This window comes from Ranitomeya imitator, chromosome 3, assembly GCF_032444005.1.
Source record: "Ranitomeya imitator isolate aRanImi1 chromosome 3, aRanImi1.pri, whole genome shotgun sequence".
NCBI classification, from domain to species: Eukaryota; Metazoa; Chordata; class Amphibia; order Anura; family Dendrobatidae; genus Ranitomeya; species Ranitomeya imitator.
Window position 1 is genome coordinate 690,646,854 of NC_091284.1, and position 22,217 is coordinate 690,669,070.

The following is a 22,217-nucleotide window of genomic DNA, read 5'->3' on the forward strand; positions in this document are numbered from 1 at the left end:
TATGTTCGTTTTTTCATAAGTATTAGTAGCAAAAACTTTTCAATCAAATCTTGTGGATTTGAACTATTTGTGGTTTTAAGAGGTGTGAACATACTTTTTTCGTGTTTTTTCGCCTTTTTTTTTGCGATAAAAACGCATTACATACTGCAGACATATGCATCCTGTGATTTAGAATGCATTCTGCAATTTTTGTGCACATGATGCGTTTTTTTCCGCAAAAAAATGCATTGCGGTAAGAAAAGCAGCATGTTCATTAATTTTGCGGATTATTCACGTTGTTTCCCGCTATTCTATGCATTTGGGAAAAAACGCACAAAAAACGCAACAAAAACGTGTCAAAAACGCGAAAAAAACGCATGCGGATTTCTGGCAGAAATGTCCGTTTTTTGTCAGGAAATTTCTGCTAGAAAATCCTGATGTGTGCACATACCCTCATAGTCACTATTCCACCCTATGACTGAAAGCGAGCAGCTATAGGGAGGTTATGATTATTTTGTCTGTGTATCCCTATACCTGCAGGTATATAGTGCTTTTGGACATGATAGGTTCCCTTTAATGCCTCCTCCACTTAAAAATAGTATGTGTGAGATGGTACCTTTTTACTATCCATGTGGCTTTCTGTTGGCCATACGTGTGTATATGTGTACCATCCATGTGACATCTGTGTGCCTTTCATGTGCTCCATCCATGTCACACGTACCAGAATAGAATGCAGAATAGAAATTACAGATGTTTATGTGTACAGATGTGCAAAGATATAGATAGACATCAGTGAGATATACAATTAATGCCATGCAGTTTACTATACATGTATTAAGCTAGTAAACAAATTTAAAAAAAATGAAAAAAAAAACCACTTGGGGTTCCCTCATTTTTGGTAACCAGCAAAGGTAAAGCAGACAGCTGTGAGCTGATATTATTAGGCTGGGAAGCTCACTGGTTATTCGTCCCTTCCAAGCCTAAAAGTACCAACCCGCAGCTGCCCCAGATGTGCCAATTCTTTTGCTTTGCCCCAGCTCTTCCTGATTGCCCAGTTCCATTTGGCAATCAGAGTAATCTTAGTTGGGGTTGACGTCAGCTGTGATTTGTCAAAAATCATAGCTGGCATCAAGCCCTGCTGTTAGTGATGGAGATGCATCTATCAGAAACCATCATTACTAAACCAGTAATAAAAAAACACACCAAAAAATATTTAATTTAAAAAAACACTCCCTGACACTTCGCTGTTTCAGCAATTTATTTAAGAAAAAAAAAACATGCAGGTCCGACGTAGTCCAGAGTGTCAGACGTAATCCACAAACAGTAACCTGGAAAACATAAAATGAGATAAATAAAAACAAGACAAGGTCCACCACTATAGTAAAAAAAAAGTTCCCACGCAGTTCCTATGTAGTCCAGTGATTCTCTTGACATTCCCCGAATCCGGCCCCAGCAACCCTGAGTAGCATTAACGCTATTCACAGTCACTGGTTCTCACTTAGTGCAGCGTGAGCTGGATACTCTGAGCGGTGATGTCAGAATCCAGTGACTGTAAGGCCATGTTCACACAGTGCGTTTTTAACTGCGGAACAGCCGCGATTTTGCCGCTGCGGGTCCGCAGCTGTTTTCCATGCAGGGTACAGTACAATGTACCCTATGGAAAACAGTTACCACTGTGCACATGATCCTGAAATTCAATAAAAAAGCCGCGCTGAATAGCCGCGGTAAAAAAGAAGTACCATGTCACTTCTTTTTGCGGAACTGCAGCGGTTCTGCACCCATTGACCTCCATTGTGAGGTCAAACCCGCAGTAAAACCCGCAGACGAAAAAAATATCTGCGGGTTTTCTGCGGTTTGTGGTGCAGAACCGCTGCAGCAGGAAGTGCGTGGGCGGAGTGTGGCTGCCCCCCCCGTGCTCCAATCCCACCCCCCCATGCTCCGATGCCACCCCCCCGTGCTCCGACGCCCCCCCGTGCCCTCATCTCCCCCCTTATACTTACCGGGCCTCCCGGTGTCCGTCCGGCCGTCTTCTCCCTGGGCGCCGCCATCTTCCAAAATGGCGGGCGCATGCGCAGTGCGCCCGCCGAATCTGCCGGCCGGCAGATTCGTTCCAAAGTGCATTTTGATCACTGAGATATAACCTATCTCAGTGATCAAAATAAAAAAAATAGTAAATGACCCCTTCCCCTTTGTCACCCCCATAGGTAGGGACAATAAAAAAAATAAAGAATTTTTTTTTTTCCACTAAGGTTAGAATAGGGTTAGGGTTAGGGTTAGGGTTAGGGGTAGGGGTAGGGTTAGGGGTAGGGTTAGGGTTAGGGGTAGGGTTAGGGTATTTTCAGCCATTTTAACCCTAAAAAACTTCCTAGAAAACACACAGACTCTGCACAGAAAACTGCATAAAAAAACGCACTAAAAACCGCATCAAAAACCGCATCAAAAAATGCACCAAAAACGCATAACAAAAAAGCACCTGCGTTTTCTGCCAAGAGCTGCGGTTTTTAGTGCAGAAAAAACAGCAGGGAAATCAGGAACGTGTGAACATGGCCTAAAGAGCAGAAATGTAAATAACCTCACTGCTGTTCACAGTCGCTGGGTGCTGGTATTGCTGGATTATATTCAACCTGCGTGGACCGTTTCTTAAATAAATTGGTGAACGAGGGACAGTTTATTATATATATGTTCCTTTTTTATGTTTTTCAGGCTTCCATTTGTGGACTACATGTGATACACCACTACTAAGCCTGGCATTTTTAGGCTGGGAACTGCACAATAACCATGGACCTTCCCAGTCTGGTAATATCAGTTCCTAGCTGTCTGCTTTACCGTAGCTGGTTACCAAAAAATGAGGGGACTGGCTCAGTGCCAGCAGTGGGCCCCCCGCGTCATTGCAGGATCAGCAATTAGCAGCACAGAAACCAGGAAGAAGAGAGGTGATTATTTATTTTTTTAAGGGGTGCTGCCCAATACTACAGTATCTGCCTATGGGGGGGTCTGCCTAATACTACAGGGTCTGCCTATGTGGGAGTCTGCCTAATACTACAGAGTCTGCCTATGGGAGGGGGTCTGCCTAATACTAAAGGGTCTGCCTATGGGGGAGTCTGCCTAATGCTACAGGGTCTGCCTATGGGGGTTCTGCCTTATACTACAGGGTCTGCCTTTGGGGGTTCTGCATTATACTACAGGGTCTGCCTATGGGGGGTCTGCCTTATTCTACAGGGTCTGCCTATGTAGGTGCTACCTTACACTACAAGGTCTGCCTATAGGGGTGCTGCCTTATAGTACAGAGTCTGCCTATGGGGGTGCTGTCTTATACTACAGGGTCTGTTTATAGGGGTGCTGCCTTATAGTACAGGTTCTGCCTATAGGGGTGCTGTCTTATACTACAGGGTCTGCCTATAGGGGTGCTGCATTATACTACAGGGTCTGCCTGCGGTGCTACCTTATACTACAGGGTCTGCCTATGGGGGCTGCCTTATATTACAGAGTCTGCCTATGGGTGCTGCCTTGTGCTATAGCATCAGCCTATGAGGGGTGCATTATACAATATAGAGTAGGCCTATGGGGAGTGCATTATATTATATTGAGGACTATCTGGTACATTATACTATCTTGAGGACTATCTGGTGCATTATACTATATTGAGGACGATCTGGTGCATTATACTATATGGAGGCTATCTAGAGGGGCATCATACAGTGTGGGGATTATAGTGCTGGAGCCATCAGTTTGGTGGCTACTAAGGGGTCAGTATACTGTGTATAAGAGAGCATCATGCTGTGTATAGGGGAGCTGTACAGGGGGGAAACTCGGGACATTATTAAATGTAAAGTGGGCACTTATTGTTATAGGGGAACTCAGGTTACTGTGACTATCAAAGGTGCACAAGACAATATTACTTTCTAGGGGGCAAAATATGGGCACTCTTTTCTAGGGCACTTGCACCTGGCATTGCTATATTATAGTGGGGTGCTTTAGAATTTAGAGGGCACACAGAACCACACAGCAGGGGCAGTAATAGAAACACATACGGCAGCAGCTGCTCAGTATTGGGGTATCAGGTGCAGTAATAGGGTCACATACAGCAGCAGAGGCTCAGTATTGGGGTATCAGGGGCAGAAATAGGGACACATACGGCAGCAGCGGCTCAGTTTTGGGGCATCAGCAGGATGAGGAGTTTGTGCAGGTTGGGAATAGATGGTGATGGGGCTGGAATATGAGAAGTGAAATGTGTCTTTGTTGTATTCTCTGCAGATGAGTCGTGGCTGGAAGAAGTTGTCATGTTGGTCTGGGCCAGACGGAAAAGTGACGACTCCATCATAAAGAACATCAGCGGTAAGACATTATCTGTAACTGTGCTGTGATCTATGTTCTGTAGGGCTGGTATCTACCACTGACCATATGGTGGTAATATCCATATTGGTCGTTATATAGAGATTATCTTCAGTAGCAGCGCGGTCATCTGCTGAGGTTCTCCTCCACTATTAGGGCGCATCACCGAGTTGTAATCAGGGTTACCTGTTAGGGGCCCACTCAGAAGCTTCACCCCCCTGAGCCAATACCCTAGCTACGCCTCTGATTAGGCTGAATGCTATCCAGTGTGAGCGTACCCTCAGCCTTATTGAGGCAGAACCTTGGCCACAATTTGTGAATGCAGACAAAAGCACAACCAAAAAGCTTATTCACACATCAGTATTTTGTATCAATATTTGTAAGCCAAAATCAGGAGTGGAAGTTACAGAAAAAACTATAATTGAAAGATTAACAGATGTTCTGTGTTTTGGACACCATCTTGGTTTTGGCATACAATTACTAATGAAATACTGATGTGGGAATAAAGCCTAATAGTAGGAAACAATAGTATATTATATATAACTAGATGGCAGCCCGATTCTAAAGAATCGGGAGTCTAGAATCCATATATACTTTATTTATTCAAATGTAAGAATAATACAATTAATAAATAATAGTAAGAAAGAACAAAAAATGGCTGCACTCACCAGCTCTGCATTATTAGTATACTTTCTATCAGACCTAATCTTACGTGCGCCATCAGCAGCTTTGGGCTCTGTGTCATTAGTATCCTTACTATTAGAGCTCATGTTGGCTAAGCTAAACAGCTTTAAGCGTGGTGGTGGCAAACAACAGGTTAATAAGAGGCAGTGTCAGGTAGTAGGAAAATAGCCAGTTAATAATAGGCAATAGTTCTTTGCAGGAATGCAGATATTAATAAATAGGCAGTTTATATTGCAGAGAAATTGCTGGGCAATAATGGACAATGTCCTTATGTGGCAAATAATAGAGCAATATACCCAATGTGGCAAAGAAGAGGTTAATAAACGGCAGTCTCTCAGTATAACAGTCAGTGAATAATAGGCAGTATATGGAGAAAACACCAAACAAAAGTTCAAAATTGGTGTGAAAATGTCACTGAACCACTTCACAACTAAATATATATAGTTTTGGTAAATGGTATTATCATTTTTTTGACGAAATTCGGCAGGAGCTTGAAGAGCAACGTCACTGGGCCCGCCTCCACGCTGTAGAAACTTGCTGTGAGGTAAAAATTCAAAAATCACACCAAAATGGCGGGCGGAGTGTGTCACAGTACGGCACGTTTCTGATTGGTCGCTCGCAGCAGGCGGCAACCAATCAGACACTGGACACTGTTGACGTCACTTATCTCCGGACATTAGCTCCGGACATTAGCTCCGGACATTAGCTCCGGACAGGAAGTTGGCACAAATTGCAGGAAGTAGTATTCTAGGCAATTATATATTAGATTGTATTCGTTCTTAAGACTAAAGCTACATGGAGCTACTTTGGTCAGGTGCACACGATCTGGAAGTAGCAGCGCATGTTTGCTGTGTCCAAAGCGCTGCCGCCTATAGAATGCAGGTGAATCCACATGTGTTCACTGAATTGTGCGGATTCACCGCGTTCAATACATTATTCTCTTGCGGAGACTAATGTCTCCACAAGGGAAATTGACATGCTGCAGACTATTGTCTCCACAAAATAAATTGACATGCTGCGGTCTGGAGAGACACGCCGCACGTCCATCTCCACGGGTGATCCGCGAGAGTCTGTGGGCGCATAGTGGCAGGGGATTTCTTGAAATCCTATTGATTATGCTATAACATCTGGATGCAAAAGTACGCAGCATCCAACCTGCAGCGTTTACAGATCGTGTGCACCTACCCTTAGTAATTTTAGCTATTAAAGGGAACCTGTCACCTGTTTTGGCCGTTATGAGATGCGGCCACTGCCTTTCAGGGCTTATCTACAGCATCCTATAATGCAGCAGATAAGCCCCTGGTCCGACCTGCAAGTGAAGAAAAATATGTTTTATTATACTCACCTGGGGGGCGGTCCTGTGTGGTCCGGTCGGATGGGTGTTGCAGGTTCGGGTCCGGCACCTCCCATCTTCTTGCGACGCTGCCCTCCTGCTTCTTAATCGCTCCCTGGCATTGCTCTCCTGTGCAGGCGTACTTCCCTGCCCTGTTGAGGGCAGAGCAAAGTACTGCAGTGCACAGGCGCTGGGAAAGGTCAGAGAGGCCTGGTGCCTGCGCACTGCAGTATATTCAGGTCGGATCGGGGGCTTGTCTACAGCATTATAGAAAGCTAAATCACTGCTGTATTCATGTGGATTGTATTCCTTGAAATAATTCAGTAGCGCTACAAAAAAGTCTCATGGTGGCACAGTGGCACTGATTGCACAAGAAAATAGAGAGTTTTTCAGATGAGGTTGACAGGTAATACATCCCTTCCAACAAGCTTGAGGCTATGTGTCCACGTTGCAGAATGTAAGCAGAATTTTCCTCATCAAAACCAGACCCCCTTGCCAGGAAATCCGCTTGCGTTTTTCTAGCTTTTATTTCACATTTTTTTTGCGTTTTTATTGCGTATTTGTCACATTTTTCTTCCGTTTTTCATGCATTTTTTTCCATGCGTCCCAGTACAATTATATAGTGGCAACATTGCCGCGATTTTGCTAAATTAATGAACATGCTGCATTTTTTTTCCGCGATGCGTTTCCGCTGTGGAGAAAACGCAGCATGGGCACAACAATTGTGGAATGCCATTAAAAATAATGGGATGTGTTTTGTAAGTGTTTTTTAAACGTTTCCGCAACGGAAAAATGCGGCAAAATCGGTTAAAAAATGCAACATGGGCACATAGCCTGAGTCTGACGTTAAATTAGAGAACCTTTGAATTATTTTCCCCATGTGCGGACAGCTGTAAGAAGGGTAGGGTTTTTCAATTTCTTCATGAACGCCGCAGTACCGAGGTTAATGACTTATAGGTTTTCATGGTGCTGTAATTCTCATTCTGTTGAAAATAATTATTTATTGGAAATTGATTTCTCCTAAATAATTCCTTATTAAAATTATTGACATGGCCACCTACTTTTGTAGTATTTGTCAAAGGCATCGTCTTTTCTCCCTTTCTTGTACAGATATGTCAGCTGTTTCAAATCTTTCACCCGGTCGCCCAAAGACAAGATCTGAAGATCTTTAGCACCAAATGGTTGAATATTTTGAATCTGTCCAGAACCTGAAACAAGAAAAGATTACAGAAATGTACACATCGTAAGGCTAGGTTCAGAAAAATCGTCTGATTTTCATCCAGAAAAGTTCTGTATCATCGTCATCCATATTTCATCAGTGTGTCTGTTTTTTACATTCATGTTGCATCTGTGTTTGTACATTAACAGTTTGAAATGTACACGATCAGATACAGTTTGATAATATGTTCCAGTCCCCATGGCTGCATGTCTCGCTGTTGTTCGATACCTTATCCGATCACATTCGCTCATCACCATTTCTGACATGGTGTTAGCCTTGCCACAAATCTTACTCTAGGCGGTGACTGGAGTAAGATTTGTGGCATAAGGAACACGGCCACTAGTCATGAATATGATTCTAGGGATCAGTAGGAACCGCAAACGTCAGACACCCACCGATCAGAAAATGATGGTATAATTTAAAAAAAGGGAACCTTATGCTGATTACAGCTGACCTAACCTTGTACCCTCCAAGTTGCATGGAACCATTGAGGCAAATTGTACTCATATGTCCCTAAAACATTCATTTTTGTTTTATTCAACTCCATATTATTCCCAGAGAAAATAATGGTGTCATGCCCCATTGGATAGTGTATCACAAATATCACAAAGATACTTTTACAATACTGTGCCATAAAAAACTAATGATCATAGCTTTGCTTTTCTACATGGCTACATTGTGAACTTTGGACTGTTATCTTCTCAGCTATTTAGACTTCAGTTTCTAATGTAATATTGGTTAATAAAAGGCCATAAAAGTATTTCATTGGTTTTTTTTCTGACATGGGTAACTTAAGTTCCCTGGATGAGTTTTTGGTGCGTTTTTATGGTATGTAATTTTGTTGAGTCAAAAACGCAGCATCTTACAGTTCCAGGAAAGTGGATGGGATTTGTAGAAATCTCATGCCCACTCTGCTTCTTGTTAGTGCAGCGTAAAGTGACCTGTGGTGTGTGTTTCAAATCTTCAGCATGTCAATTTCTCTTGCGGGTACGCTGAGTACTGTGCGGAATTTCCCCATGGACTTGCATTAGGTACGGAAATTCTGCAAGTGAAAAACACACATGCGTTTTAGGCCAGCCTCACACTAGCGAGTTTTACGGACGTATGAGAGGTGCAGAAAATACGGATTGCATACGGTACAATGATGGGAACTTTTCTGAATATTTTCCCACGCTCGAGTTCATATGAGGACATTCAGCAGAGGGCGCATCACCGCAACTCGACTTAACTACAGGTCATTCACCTACATTCCATTCATTCACCGGGTTTTTACAGGCAGAGGCGGCTGCATTAGCAGGCTTCTGCTTGTAAAATTAGTTAACCCTTTCAGATGGATTTACAGCGTGGGACGAGACTGATCATCGGAAGGTATGGAATATTGTTGTTTTTTTTTTTTTACATTTGTTCCAGGTGACAAGGGTCTTCAAGTGGATTACCAGTATAATAAAATATTACAACAACCTGTGTCTTTATTTCATTAAAATACTTTGTAATAATGTGTGTGTTTTATTAACCATTTCATACTATTGGATTAATAATGGATAGGTGTAATAATTGATGCCTCCCCATTATTAATCTGGCTTAATGTCACCTTACAATAGCAAGGTGACATTAACCCTTCATTAACGCATATCCCACCGCTACACGGGAATGGGAAGAGAGTGGCAAAGTGCCAGAATAGGCGCTTCTTCCAGATGTGCCTTTTCTGGGGTGGCTGGGGGCAGATGTTTTTAGCCAGGGGGGCCAATAACCATGGACCCTCTCCAGGCTATTAATATCTGCCCTCAGTCACTGGCTTGACCATTCTGGCGGAGAAAATTGCGTGGGAGCCCACGCCAATTTTTTCCGCAATTTAACCCTTTAATTTAATAGCTAGAGCGCCCAAATTTTACACATACACACTACTAACATTAGTAGTGTGGAATATGCAAAAAAAAGGGATATGAAATGGTTTACTGTATGTAAACCATGTCTCATATCATGTCGGGTTTGTGAAGGAGATAGGAAAAGCCGGCAATTGAATTAGCGGCTTTTAAGCTATCTAGCGCTGTATGATATATTAATATATATATATATATATATATATATATATATATGTGTCTCACTGACATATATATACAGTTTATATATATATTTAAATACAGTATATATGTTTTTACGATTATTTGAGCCCATGGATCCATTGTATGTCTGTATGTTGGTTTTGCAAGCCGGCGAGAAAATCTCGCAGTACGGATGCCATACGGATTACATACGGAGGATGCCATGCGCAAAATACGCTGACACACCCTGCCTACGGATGAGATACGGACCACTATTTGGGGACTTTTCTGTGTATTACAGCTGTAAATAACGGACCGTATTTTTATACGCTGAGTGTGAGGCCGACCTTAAGTGTGTTTCCATGGTAGAAACGCATCAAAACCGCATGTAATCCACACCTAAGAATGTCAATAAAGTTTTGTCAAAGTCAAATACCAGGAAAAATCATAAACAAAACAGTTTTATTTAAAACACAACATGCCAAAAAAAGACAAACTGCAGGGTCAAAATCGACATGCATGTAAAAAAATGCACTAAAAAAACCCGAAAAAAACGACAGTAGCCTAATTTACCAAATAATACTGCAGAAAATCGGGAACATCAAAAACTCAAATACTCATTGTAAAGTCACTGCTTATTAAAGAGTTCTTGCCATTTGCCATAATCATGTAATTTTGTAGCTGGCCTAAATACCATGGATCTAAAGAATCCAGCATTATCTTTGTTTTGTTCCTGCATCTGAAATATGGCCTCCTCTTCCCTGAATGTAAATCTAATCTTGTTAGTCAAGAAGGTTTGATCCTTAACTCTTCTGTAGGGGAATCTTTGTGAGGACCATGCTTCCTTGGCTAATGAGACTAGATTTACATAGGGAAAAGGAGGGAGGGCGGAAAGGAAGGCACGGAAGGAAGCCACTACTACTGTGGGTATACAGTAATCTGGAGGATAGGTGTTGGAAAATGACCACGGTGCTCTAAGGGATGAGAGGTTCCACACTCCAGTCGTTTCATTACGCATTTCTGCCTTGAACTGAGTCCTTTCTCAAATCGAACTTCTTTGACAAAGTGGTTTGATTTGAAAAAGGGCTTGGCTGAAGCCAGAAATGCGTAATACAACTACTTGAATCCACCTTGAGTCTATATGCCCCATTTGTCTTTTTTTGGGGGGCATTCACTCCGCCCCACACTTTCTTGGAAGTGTCCTTCACCCTTTAATTTCTTTCTCTCCTGTTTCACAGGTGTCTCCTCGGCATGACATGACGTAATTTGCGAGGGCAGCGCTGGTCTCTGCACCCTGGGTATTCTTACAATGCACACTGACAGTGTGCTCTCCTGCTAATCTGAGATGTTGAGAGAGCGCACTGTCACTGTTCATATTCGACAGTGACGAGAATCTACTAAGCATACATTGACATTGACAACTGACACATGCTCACTAGTGCAGGGGCTAGACTAACCCCTGAAACTGAGATTTGAATATCCCAGCATGCACTAGGATTCTTAAACAATGCGTCATCCAAGAGGAAGTAGTAAAACAAAAATAAAGCAGTTATAGAGAGTGTAGTGAGGGAGGTACAGGGAATTTTTTTTTATCAAAGTGTACTAGAAAAAAAGATTAGCTTATGACATTAAATACATAGGCATTTACAATGTATTTTTATTTTGGACTAACCCTTGAAGCATGCAGTTGTTGTACTATATTATCATACAAATTATGATAGAAACTGAATTTACCATCCTCTCCACGAATGACATGTGCAATTGTGATGCCACCAATTTCTGAGTCACTAAACCGCAAGAGAAATGTACCACTCGGCTCAACGCTGAGAAGCTTGTGTACATACTGCTTACTGACAAATCCCATTATTAAGCTGCAACAAAAAGAAATGAATGACACCATGTTATTCATACTCAGCAAATACAGGTTCTCATGCACGTATTTCCCAGAGTATGTGTATACTCACACTTAGTGACAAAGTTATTCCTGTAAACTGTTCTCTAATGTTAGTTTGAATCATGTAAAAAATGTACTTTTTACCCTGTTCACACTACTAATCTATAAGCAATACATTAGTTCTCCACTTCATATACAGACTGCATGTATATCATGGACCACATCAGGATTATATCAATTATTTTTGTCTCTATTCATTGTAACATAACTGGCTTGCTTGACAGATGATAAGATGTCCTGGTACTGTATGTTTGAAAGGGTATGTGCACACGGTCAGTAAATGTTGCGGGAAGGACCCTGTGTACTTGTGGAGCTTCCAACCCACAGCGTCCAAATGTTACAGCATAGTGGATGGGATATCAAGAAATCCCATGCCCACTATGCGTGCACAGATGCCCACGGCTCACCCGCGGAGACTGACATGTGGCGCGTCTTTCCAGACTGCAGCATGTCATTTTTTCTTGCGGAGACGCCAGTCACCCATAGAATGTATTGGATGTGAACACATGTGGATTCACCTGCGTTCGATAGCCGTCAGCACTTTGGATGGAGTGGACATGTGCTGCATCCAAAGCGTTGCCAGTTCTGGATCGTCTGCACCCGGCCATAGAGGTTAGGTCAAGTGCCAAATATTGTATTGCTTGGATACTGACCGGTAATTTTTTTGTCTTTTGACTAGTGTTACGGACCCATGAACTCCCTATCTGGTTTTAGACTTTGGACTTTTTGACTACAACGCAATAATCGTACTGCATTGCAAACTCCATTCATAGTTGATTAAATAAACAGCAATATAACTTGGGATTTTTCAAGTGACTTGAGCCTATGATGAGTCATGACATAACACAACGTCTCTATAAATAAAGTACATAAAAATATTTTATAATAAATTGCCCATTTATTATGTGTCTTTGGGTTTTTCAAAATGCAAATTTAGACAGGGTGAAGGATGTTTTATGAAACAAGCTGAAATATTTATTTAAGCAAAAAAAAACAAAAAACAAACAAGCAAACCAAACAACATCCATGACAGCAAGTTTACAAGTTTAACGGGGAAGCATACAACCAGCGGTGGGCACATTGATGTGGCCAGCTTCAAAGCGGCGCTTGCAAGCTTTAGTGGAAGAGCTTGTAACATGAACTCTTTACTTAGGATATCTCAGCAATGAGGAGTAAACTATACAATTAAAACGCCCTCCATTCTTGATGTAACAGAACAGGGGCACCACAATCCCCATTTAAGTTCCTATGGTTTGTTTAGATATGATTTATTTCTTGAATTAAATATCTTTTTAATCTTTTTTTACACACATGCCTTTTAAAGATGCTTTTTTCACTAAATCTGTGGATTATGGATATATGTATGCAGTGTAGTGTCTGTGTGTGTTAATATACTCAACTACCTCTGCCTTCTCCGGTATCCAGGACCACTCAGGTCCTCTTCTCAGAGACGTCACCGCTCTTCAGACTATCCAGCTCACTCTATGCGTGAGCTGGATGTCTCTTTTATAATGGAAGTCCATGGAATCTCGCTCTGCCACTCCATTGACTTACATTGTAAAAGCCCAGAAAGTCTGAAGGGCAGTGACGTCACTGAGAAGAGCACCGTAACGGTGCTGGATCCAGGAGAAGGCAGAGGTAGGTGAGTATATTAACACACCAACATTACTCTACAAACCCAGATGCACAGATTTAGTGAAAACTCTAGTATCTTTAATGCTCATGTTTATTGTTTGGTCTCAAATTTTGATCTCAGGAATTGTAACTATATGAATTCACTGTACCTACCGGTTATGCATAATAGGCCCCAACACAGACACCATCATTCGGAGCTATTTTTGTGGTAAAACAATGGACACCACAGCGTAAGCCAATGCAGCACATGGCACATAATACGTCACTGGGGTCTGTTGGCACAGAAATGTGACTTCCAACATAAGATACAATGCTGATGTGAATACTGTGCTCATAGTTTATATTATAATTAGTTTGCAATCCATATCCATATAACCCCTTTGGCTTCATGGATGTAACGTCACTTGAGTACAATCTTTTGACTCATCCATGTATTAAGGCCACTGCAGGAAAAAAAAGTCTGGCATTTTCTTGGTGTATCAGGGTCTGACCTGTGGATCATTTGATTGCCAGAAGTAATATAAAAGGGTTGCCTCTGATAGGACAGCTTCTTTAACAAAATGATGGAATTAACTTTGACAATTTCAGGAATATGTTATTGTATATTAAGAAAGATCTCATCCAAGAGTAAGTCCAAACCTCTGTGACAACATGTTCAACCTGTTTTTTTTCAGTGCTTCTTACCCGTCTGACCAGTAATCTTTCAAGTATTTTTTAGTGAGGTCCATAACTCCATCAAACCACTGCCAGAATGTAAAGTTTCTTTCCCGAAGTGGCTCCTGAAATACAGAATTGATTATAAAATCGGTCCGATGTTGGTCCTGAGACGTCAGATGAGTGTTATGCAAGTGTGATACAAATACAATGTGATTTTTTCTCACCTAGCATCCGTATGACATGCGTTTTCAACATCAGCTTTTACATACTGTAATTATGTCATTTCAAGCTATGGTAGTTTACTAATTAATAAAACAATCTTCAATACAGACATAGATAGATGATAGATCTATATATATAATCTTCTAAGGTCCATTTCCGTCTGCCTGTAACGGAGATCTCGCATCGCTGATTGGTTGCGCCAGCCGACCATTCAGCGACAGGCTGGCGCGACCAATGAGCGACGCGGGATTTCCGTTACAGACAAAAAGACTGTAATGGAAATCCCGCATCGCTGATTGGTCGCGCCCGGCCGGCCGCGACCAATCAGCGATAGGCTTTACTATTGATGCTGCCTATGCAGCATCAATAGTAAAAAGATATAATGTTAAAAATAGTAATAAAAAAAAAAATCATGCTATTCTCACCTTCCGGTGGCCCCCGAAGCGTTCCCCATCCTCGTGATGCTCTCGGCTGCTCCGTTCCTAGTAATGCCTTGCGAAATGACATAGGATCACGCGAGACCTCTACGTCATCATAGGTTATTGCCGCAAATCATCACTGGGAGCGGACCTCTCGAGAGCATCGCTAACTCCTGGGCTGGATCCGGGGGCCGCCGGAAGGTGAGTATACAACTATTTTTTATTTTAATTATTTTTTTAACAGGGATATGGTGCCCACACTGCTACATATTCCGTGGGCTGTGCTATATACTACGTGGGCTGTCTTATACACTCCATGGCTGTGCTATATACTACGTGGCTGTGTTATATACTACGTGGCTATGCTATATGCTATGTGGGCTGTGTTATATGCTATGTGGCTGGCTACGTGGCTTTGCTATATACTATGTGGCTGTGCTATATACTACGTGGCTGTGTTATATACTACATGGCTTGTTATGACCTGGTGGTTAGGAGCACCCGGAATGACCTGATAGTTAAACCTCATACAGGACGAGCTCTGGGATGTGGGAGCTCTGCTGACCGAAAGCCCTAATCCTATCACACACACTAGAAATAGCCGTGGAGCGCTCCTGACCAGACCTAGGCGCCTCGTCACAGCCTAAGAACTATCTAGCCCTAGAGATAGAAAATAAAGCCTACCTTGCCTCAGAGAAATTCCCCAAAGGTAAAGGAAGCCCCCCACATATATTGACTGTGAGTTAAGATGAAAGTCACAAACGCAGAAATGAAACAGGTTTCAGCAAAGGGAGGCCAGACTTACTAAATAGACAGAGGATAGGAAAGGTAACTTTGCGATCAGCACAAAAACCTACAAAAGACCACGCAGAGTGTGCAAAAAAGACCTCCGCACCGACTCACGGTGCGGAGGGGCCACTCTGCATCCCAGAGCTACCAGCTAGCAAGACAAAATCATGATAACCAGCTGAACAAGAAAACAGTGAACAAATAATGACTATCAGGAACTTAGCTTCTGCAGGAGAAGGCAGGTCACCAGAGAGATCCAGGAGCGAACTGAACCAAAGCAAAAACATTGACAGCTGGCATGGAATAACGATCTGAGAGGAGTTAAATAGAACAGCCAACCAAAGGATAAACCACGTCACCTGTGTAAGGAACCTCAGAAGCAGCAGCTTCACTCATAGCCACCAGAGGGAGCCCATAGACAGAACTCGCCGAAGTACCATTCACGACCACAGGAGGGAGCCCGACAACAGAATTCACAACAGTACCCCCTTCTTGAGGAGGGGTCACCGAACCCTCACCAGAGCCCCCAGGCCGATCAGGATGAGCCAAATGAAAGGCACGAACAAGATCGGCAGCATGAACATCAGAGGCAAAAACCCAGGAATTATCTTCCTGACCATAACCCTTCCACTTGACCAGGTACTGGAGTTTCCGTCTCGAAACACGAGAATCCAAAATCTTCTCCACCACATACTCCAACTCCCCCTCGACCAACACCGGGGCAGGAGGATCAACGGAGGGAACCATAGGCGCCACGTATCTCCGCAACAACGACCTATCGAACACATTATGGATGGCAAAAGAAGCTGGAAGGTCCAAACGAAATGACACAGGATTAAGAACTTCAGAAATCTTATATGGCCCAATGAAACGAGGCTTAAACTTAGGAGAGGAAACCTTCATAGGAACGTGATGAGATGACAACCAAACCAAATCCCCAACACGAAGTCGGGGACCAACAGAACGCCGGCGGTTAGCGAAATGTTGAGCCTTCTCCTGGGACAATGTCAAATTGTCCACCACATGAGTCCAAATCTGCTGCAACCTGTCCACCACCGCATCCACACCAGGACAGTCCGAAGGCTCAACCTGCCCTGAAGAGAAACAAGGATGGAAACCAGAATTACAGAAAAAAGGAGAAACTAAAGTAGCCGAGCTGGCTCCATTATTAAGGGCGAACTCAGCCAAAGGCAAGAAGGACACCCAATCATCCTGATCAGCAGAAACAAAGCATCTCAGATATGTCTCCAAAGTCTGATTAGTTCGTTCGGTTTGGCCATTAGTCTGAGGATGGAAAGCCGAAGAAAAAGACAAATCAATGCCCATCTTAGCGCAAAAGGACCGCCAAAACCTCAAAACAAACTGGGAACCTCTGTCCGAGACGATGTTCTCTGGAATGCCATGCAAACGAACCACATGCTGGAAAAACAATGGCACCAAATCAGAGGAGGAAGGCAATTTAGATAAGGGTACCAAATGGACCATCTTAGAGAAGCGATCACAAACCACCCAAATGACCAACATCTTTTGAGAAACAGGGAGATCAGAAATAAAATCCATGGAAATATGCGTCCATGGCCTCTTCGGGATCGGCAAGGGCAAAAGCAACCCACTGGCACGAGAACAGCAGGGCTTAGCCCGAGCACAAGTCCCACAGGACTGCACAAAAGAACGCACATCCCGTGACAAAGAAGGCCACCAAAAGGATCTAGCCACCAAATCTCTGGTACCAAAGATTTCAGGATGACCAGCCAACACTGAACAATGAATCTCAGAGATAACTCTACTAGTCCATCTATCAGGTACAAACAGTTTCTCCGTAGGACAACGGTCAGGTCTATCAGCCTGAAACTTTTGCAGCACACGCCGCAAATCAGGGGAAATGGCAGACAAAATTACCCCTTCCTTAAGAATACCCGCCGGCTCTGGAACACCCGGAGAGTCAGGCACAAAACTCCTTGACAGGGCGTCAGCCTTCACATTCTTAGATCCCGGAAGGTATGAAACCACAAAATCAAAACGAGAGAAAAAGAGCGACCATCGAGCCTGTCTAGGATTCAACCGTTTGGCAGACTCGAGATAAGTCAAATTCTTGTGATCCGTCAAGACCACCACGCGATGTTTAGCTCCTTCAAGCCAATGTCGCCACTCCTCGAATGCCCACTTCATGGCCAACAACTCCCGATTGCCCACATCATAATTGCGCTCAGCAGGCGAGAATTTTCTAGAAAAGAAGGCACAGGGTTTCATCACCGAGCCATCAGAACTTCTTTGTGACAAAACACCCCCTGCTCCAATTTCAGAAGCATCAACCTCAACCTGAAAAGGGAGCGAAACATCTGGCTGGCACAACACAGGGGCAGAAGCAAAACGACGCTTCAACTCCTGAAAAGCCTCTACAGCCGCAGAGTGCCAATTGCCCACATCAGCACCTTTCTTGGTCAAATCAGTCAACGGTTTAGCAATACTGGAAAAATTAGCGATGAAGCGACGATAAAAATTAGTAAAGCCCAGGAACTTCTGCAAGCTCTTCACAGACGTCGGCTGAGTCCAATCGTAAATGGCCTGAACTTTAACAGGGTCCATCTTGATAGTAGAAGGGGAAAAAATGAAACCCAAAAATGAAACCTTCTGAACTCCAAAGAGACACTTTGAACCCTTCACAAACAAGGAATTCGCACGAAGGACCTGGAACACCATTCTGACCTGCTTCACATGAGACTCCCAATCATCCGAAAAGACCAAAATGTCATCCAAATATACAATCATGAATCTATCCAGGTACTCTCGGAAGATGTCATGCATAAAGGACTGAAACACAGATGGAGCATTAGAAAGCCCGAATGGCATAACCAGGTACTCAAAATGGCCCTCGGGCGTATTAAATGCCGTTTTCCATTCATCACCCTGTTTAATTCGCACAAGATTTTACGCACCACGAAGATCTATCTTGGTGAACCAACTAGCCCCCTTAATCCGAGCAAATAAATCAGACAGCAGCGGCAAAGGATACTGAAATTTGACTGTGATCTTATTAAGAAGGCGGTAATCAATACAAGGTCTCAAAGAACCATCCTTCTTGGCCACAAAAAAGAACCCTGCTCCCAATGGTGACGACGACGGACGAATATGACCCTTCTCCAAGGATTCCTTTATATAACTCCGCACAGCGGCGTGCTCTGCCACAGATAAATTAAACAGACGGCCCTTAGGAAACTTACTACCAGGAATCAAATTAATAGCACAGTTGCAATCCCTATGAGGAGGTAGGGCACCAGATTTGGGCTCTTCAAATACATCCCGGTAATCTGATAAAAACTCAGGGACTTCAGAAGGAGTGGAAGGCAAAATTGACAGCAATGGAACATCACCATGTACCCCCTGACAACCCCAGCTGGACACAGACATAGATTTCCAATCCAACACTGGATTATGGACCTGTAGCCATGGCAACCCCAAAACGACCACATCATGCAGATTATGCAACACCAAAAAGCGAATATCCTCCTGATGTGCAGGAGCCATGCACATGGTTAACTGAGTCCAGTACTGAGGCTTATTCTTAGCCAAAGGCGTAGCATCAATTCCTCTCAATGGAATAGGATACTGCAAGGGCTCCAAGAAAAAACCACAGCGCCTGGCAAACTCCAAGTCTATCAAATTCAGGGCAGCGCCTGAATCCACAAATGCCATTACAGAATAGGACAACAGAGAGCAAATCAGAGTAACGGACAAAAGAAATTTAGACTGTACCGTACCAATGGTGGCAGACCTAGCGAACCGCTTAGTGCGCTTAGGACAATCGGAGATAGAATGAGTAGATTCACCACAGTAAAAACACAGCCCATTCCGACGTCTGTGTTCTTGCCGTTCAGCTCTGGTCAAAGTCCTATCACACTGCATAGGCTCAGGCCTATGTTCAGAGAATACCGCCAGATGGTGCACAGCTTTGCGCTCACGCATGCGCCGATCGATCTGAATGGCCAAAGACATAGACTCATTCAGACCAGCAGGCGTGGGAAACCCCACCATGACATCCTTAAGGGCTTCAGAAAGACCCTTTCTGAAAATTGCTGCCAGGGCACATTCATTCCACTGAGTAAGCACAGACCACTTTCTAAACTTCTGACAGTACACCTCCGCTTCATCCTGACCCTGACACAAAGCCAGTAAGATTTTCTCTGCCTGATCCACTGAATTTGGTTCATCATAAAGCAATCCAAGCACCAGAAAAAATGCATCAACATCACGCAATGCAGGATCTCCTGGCGCAAGGGAAAATGCCCAGTCTTGATGGTCACCACGCAACAAAGAAATAATGAGTTTTACCTGTTGAACGGGGTCACCAGAGGAGCGGGGTTTCAAAGCTAGAAACAGTTTACAATTATTTTTTAAATTCAAGAACCTAGATCTATCCCCAGAAAATAAGTCAGGAATAAGAATTCTAGGCTCTAACATAGGATTCTGAACCACAAAATCTTGAATGTTTTGTACCCTTGCAGTGAGAAGATCCACACAAGAGGACAGACCTTGAATGTCCATATCTACACCTGTGTCCTGAACCACCCAAAGGTCTAGGGGAAAAGAAAGACAAAACACAGTGCAAAGAAAAAAAAAAGGTCTCAGAAGTTCTCTTATCCCTCTATTGAGATGCATTAATACTTTGGGCCAGCTGTACTGTTATGACCAGGTGGTTAGGAGCACCCGGAATGACCTGATAGTTAAACCTCATACAGGACGAGCTCTGGGATGTGGGAGCTCTGCTGACCGCAAGCCCTAATCCTATCACACACTAGAAATAGCCGTGGAGCGCTCCTGACCAGACCTAGGCGCCTCGTCACAGCCTAAGAACTATCTAGCCCTAGAGATAGAAAATAAAGCCTACCTTGCCTCAGAGAAATTCCCCAAAGGTAAAGGAAGCCCCCCACATATATTGACTGTGAGTTAAGGTGAAAGTCACAAACGCAGAAATGAAACAGGTTTCAGCAAAGGGAGGCCAGACTTACTAAATAGACAGAGGATAGGAAAGGTAACTTTGCGATCAGCACAAAAACCTACAAAAGACCACGCAGAGTGTGCAAAAAAGACCTCCGCACCGACTCACGGTGCAGAGGGGCCACTCTGCATCCCAGAGCTTCCAGCTAGCAAGACAAAATCATGATAACCAGCTGGACAAGAAAACAGTGAACAAATAATGACTATCAGGAACTTAGCTTCTGCAGGAGAAGGCAGGTCACCAGAGAGATCCAGGAGCGAACTGAACCAATGCAAAAACATTGACAGCTGGCAGCCAACCAAAGGATAAACCACGTCACCTGTGTAAGGAACCTCAGAAGCAGCAGCTTCACTCATAGCCACCAGAGGGAGCCCATAGACAGAACTTGCCGAAGTACCATTCACGACCACAGGAGGGAGCCCGACAACAGAATTCACAACAGTGGCTGTGCTATATACTATGTGGGCTGTTATATGCTACATGGCTATGCTATATACTACATGGCTGTGTTAAATACTACGTGGCTGTGCTATATGCTACGTGGGCTGTGTTATATGCTACGTGGCTGTGCTATATACTACGTGGCTGTGTTATACTATGTGGCTGTGCTATATATTACGTGGGCTGTTATATGCTATGTGGCTGTGCTATATGCTATATGGCTGTGTTATATACTATGTGGCTGTGCTATATGCTATGTGGGCTGAGTTATATGCTACGTGGCTGTGCTATATGCTACATGGGCTGTGCTATATGCTATGTTTACGTTTACTGGACAAGTTCTGTCATACATATTCTAGAATATCCGATGCATTAGAATCGGGCCACCATCTAGTAGATAATAGATACATAGATGATGGATAGATAGACGATTGATAGATGATTGATAGATAATAGATAGATGATAGATAATAGATAGATAGATGATAGATAATTATAGATAGATACATAGATAGATTGATAGAGGTCATTGAGATATATCAGTGCAGGGCATGTGTAGCTTAGTGTACTTTAGTGATGACGTAGTTTGAGAGGTGTGTAGTTTGGCGGTGACATCAGTGAGATGATCAGGGTTCATCAGCTATGATCTCCAGTGACCTGTCTCATGTCAGCACTACACACTGCAGGAGCTTTGTCACGCTTCTGTCTCAGTGTGTTCCGGCTGGCTTGCTGAGCGGTTGCATCAGCGGTTGCATCATGGATGTGGTGTGGGGACATGTGATGCTCTATCACCACTGCGGATGTGATGTGGGGACATGTAAAGCTCTGTTACCACTGTGGATGTGGTGTGGAGTGTAGTGATTGTGCTGCATTCCACAGACACAGGACACTGCTCTGCTATTTCCAGTACTGGGGTGCGTTTTTTATTGCGTTCATGTGTGCGTTTTTTAACATGAGTTTTCATTGCGTTTTTGATGCTGTGGTTTTTGTCTCTTGTTGGTATGTAATTTTTTCAATAAAGGTGGTTTGCTTTTGATACTTCCTGGTATTTGGCTTCACAAAATTTTATTAACATTCTTAGGTTTCCTCTGCGGAAACGCACTAAAAATGCATGTACATGTGGGGAAATTCTGCACAGAAAACTCAGTGTACCGGCAAGAGAAATTGACATGTTGTGGATTTGAAAATTGTCTCTTCAGACAGGAAGAGGACTAGAACTCTAGTGCCACCTATAGGAAGTAGCGATCCTAAAAGTCAATATACGTAGACTCTGTAATGAACCTTGTCACATGACTTAGGATAAAAGCCAAAACCAAAATCTTAATTTGGAGCTTACAATTCACTTAACAGAATATCTGCATCAGGATACTTATGGATCACTTACTTGCTACCAGTTTAGGCTCTGTACATACAGGCACTATGAACCTCCAACCGAAGTTTCAGATTTTTGAGAAGAGTAATGCAACACATTGTGTTTTTCTTGATAAATCAATAGGTCATTGGGATATGTTTGTC

General features: G+C 43.3%; 1 protein-coding gene across 3 annotated transcripts in view; it reads right to left on the reverse strand.

The window, feature by feature from the left end:
* STAT6 (signal transducer and activator of transcription 6) overlaps nucleotides 1–22,217 on the reverse strand; it is a 254,858-nt gene that overhangs the window by 75,716 nt on the left and 156,925 nt on the right. For all 3 annotated transcript variants that reach the window (XM_069758539.1, XM_069758541.1, XM_069758542.1), the window contains exons 13-15: nucleotides 13,863–13,957; nucleotides 11,324–11,460; nucleotides 7,390–7,536 (exon numbers count right to left, since the gene is read on the reverse strand). In XM_069758539.1, the coding sequence (XP_069614640.1) occupies nucleotides 7,390–7,536; nucleotides 11,324–11,460; nucleotides 13,863–13,957 (379 nt within the window). The remainder of the gene's footprint in view (nucleotides 1–7,389; nucleotides 7,537–11,323; nucleotides 11,461–13,862; nucleotides 13,958–22,217) is intronic.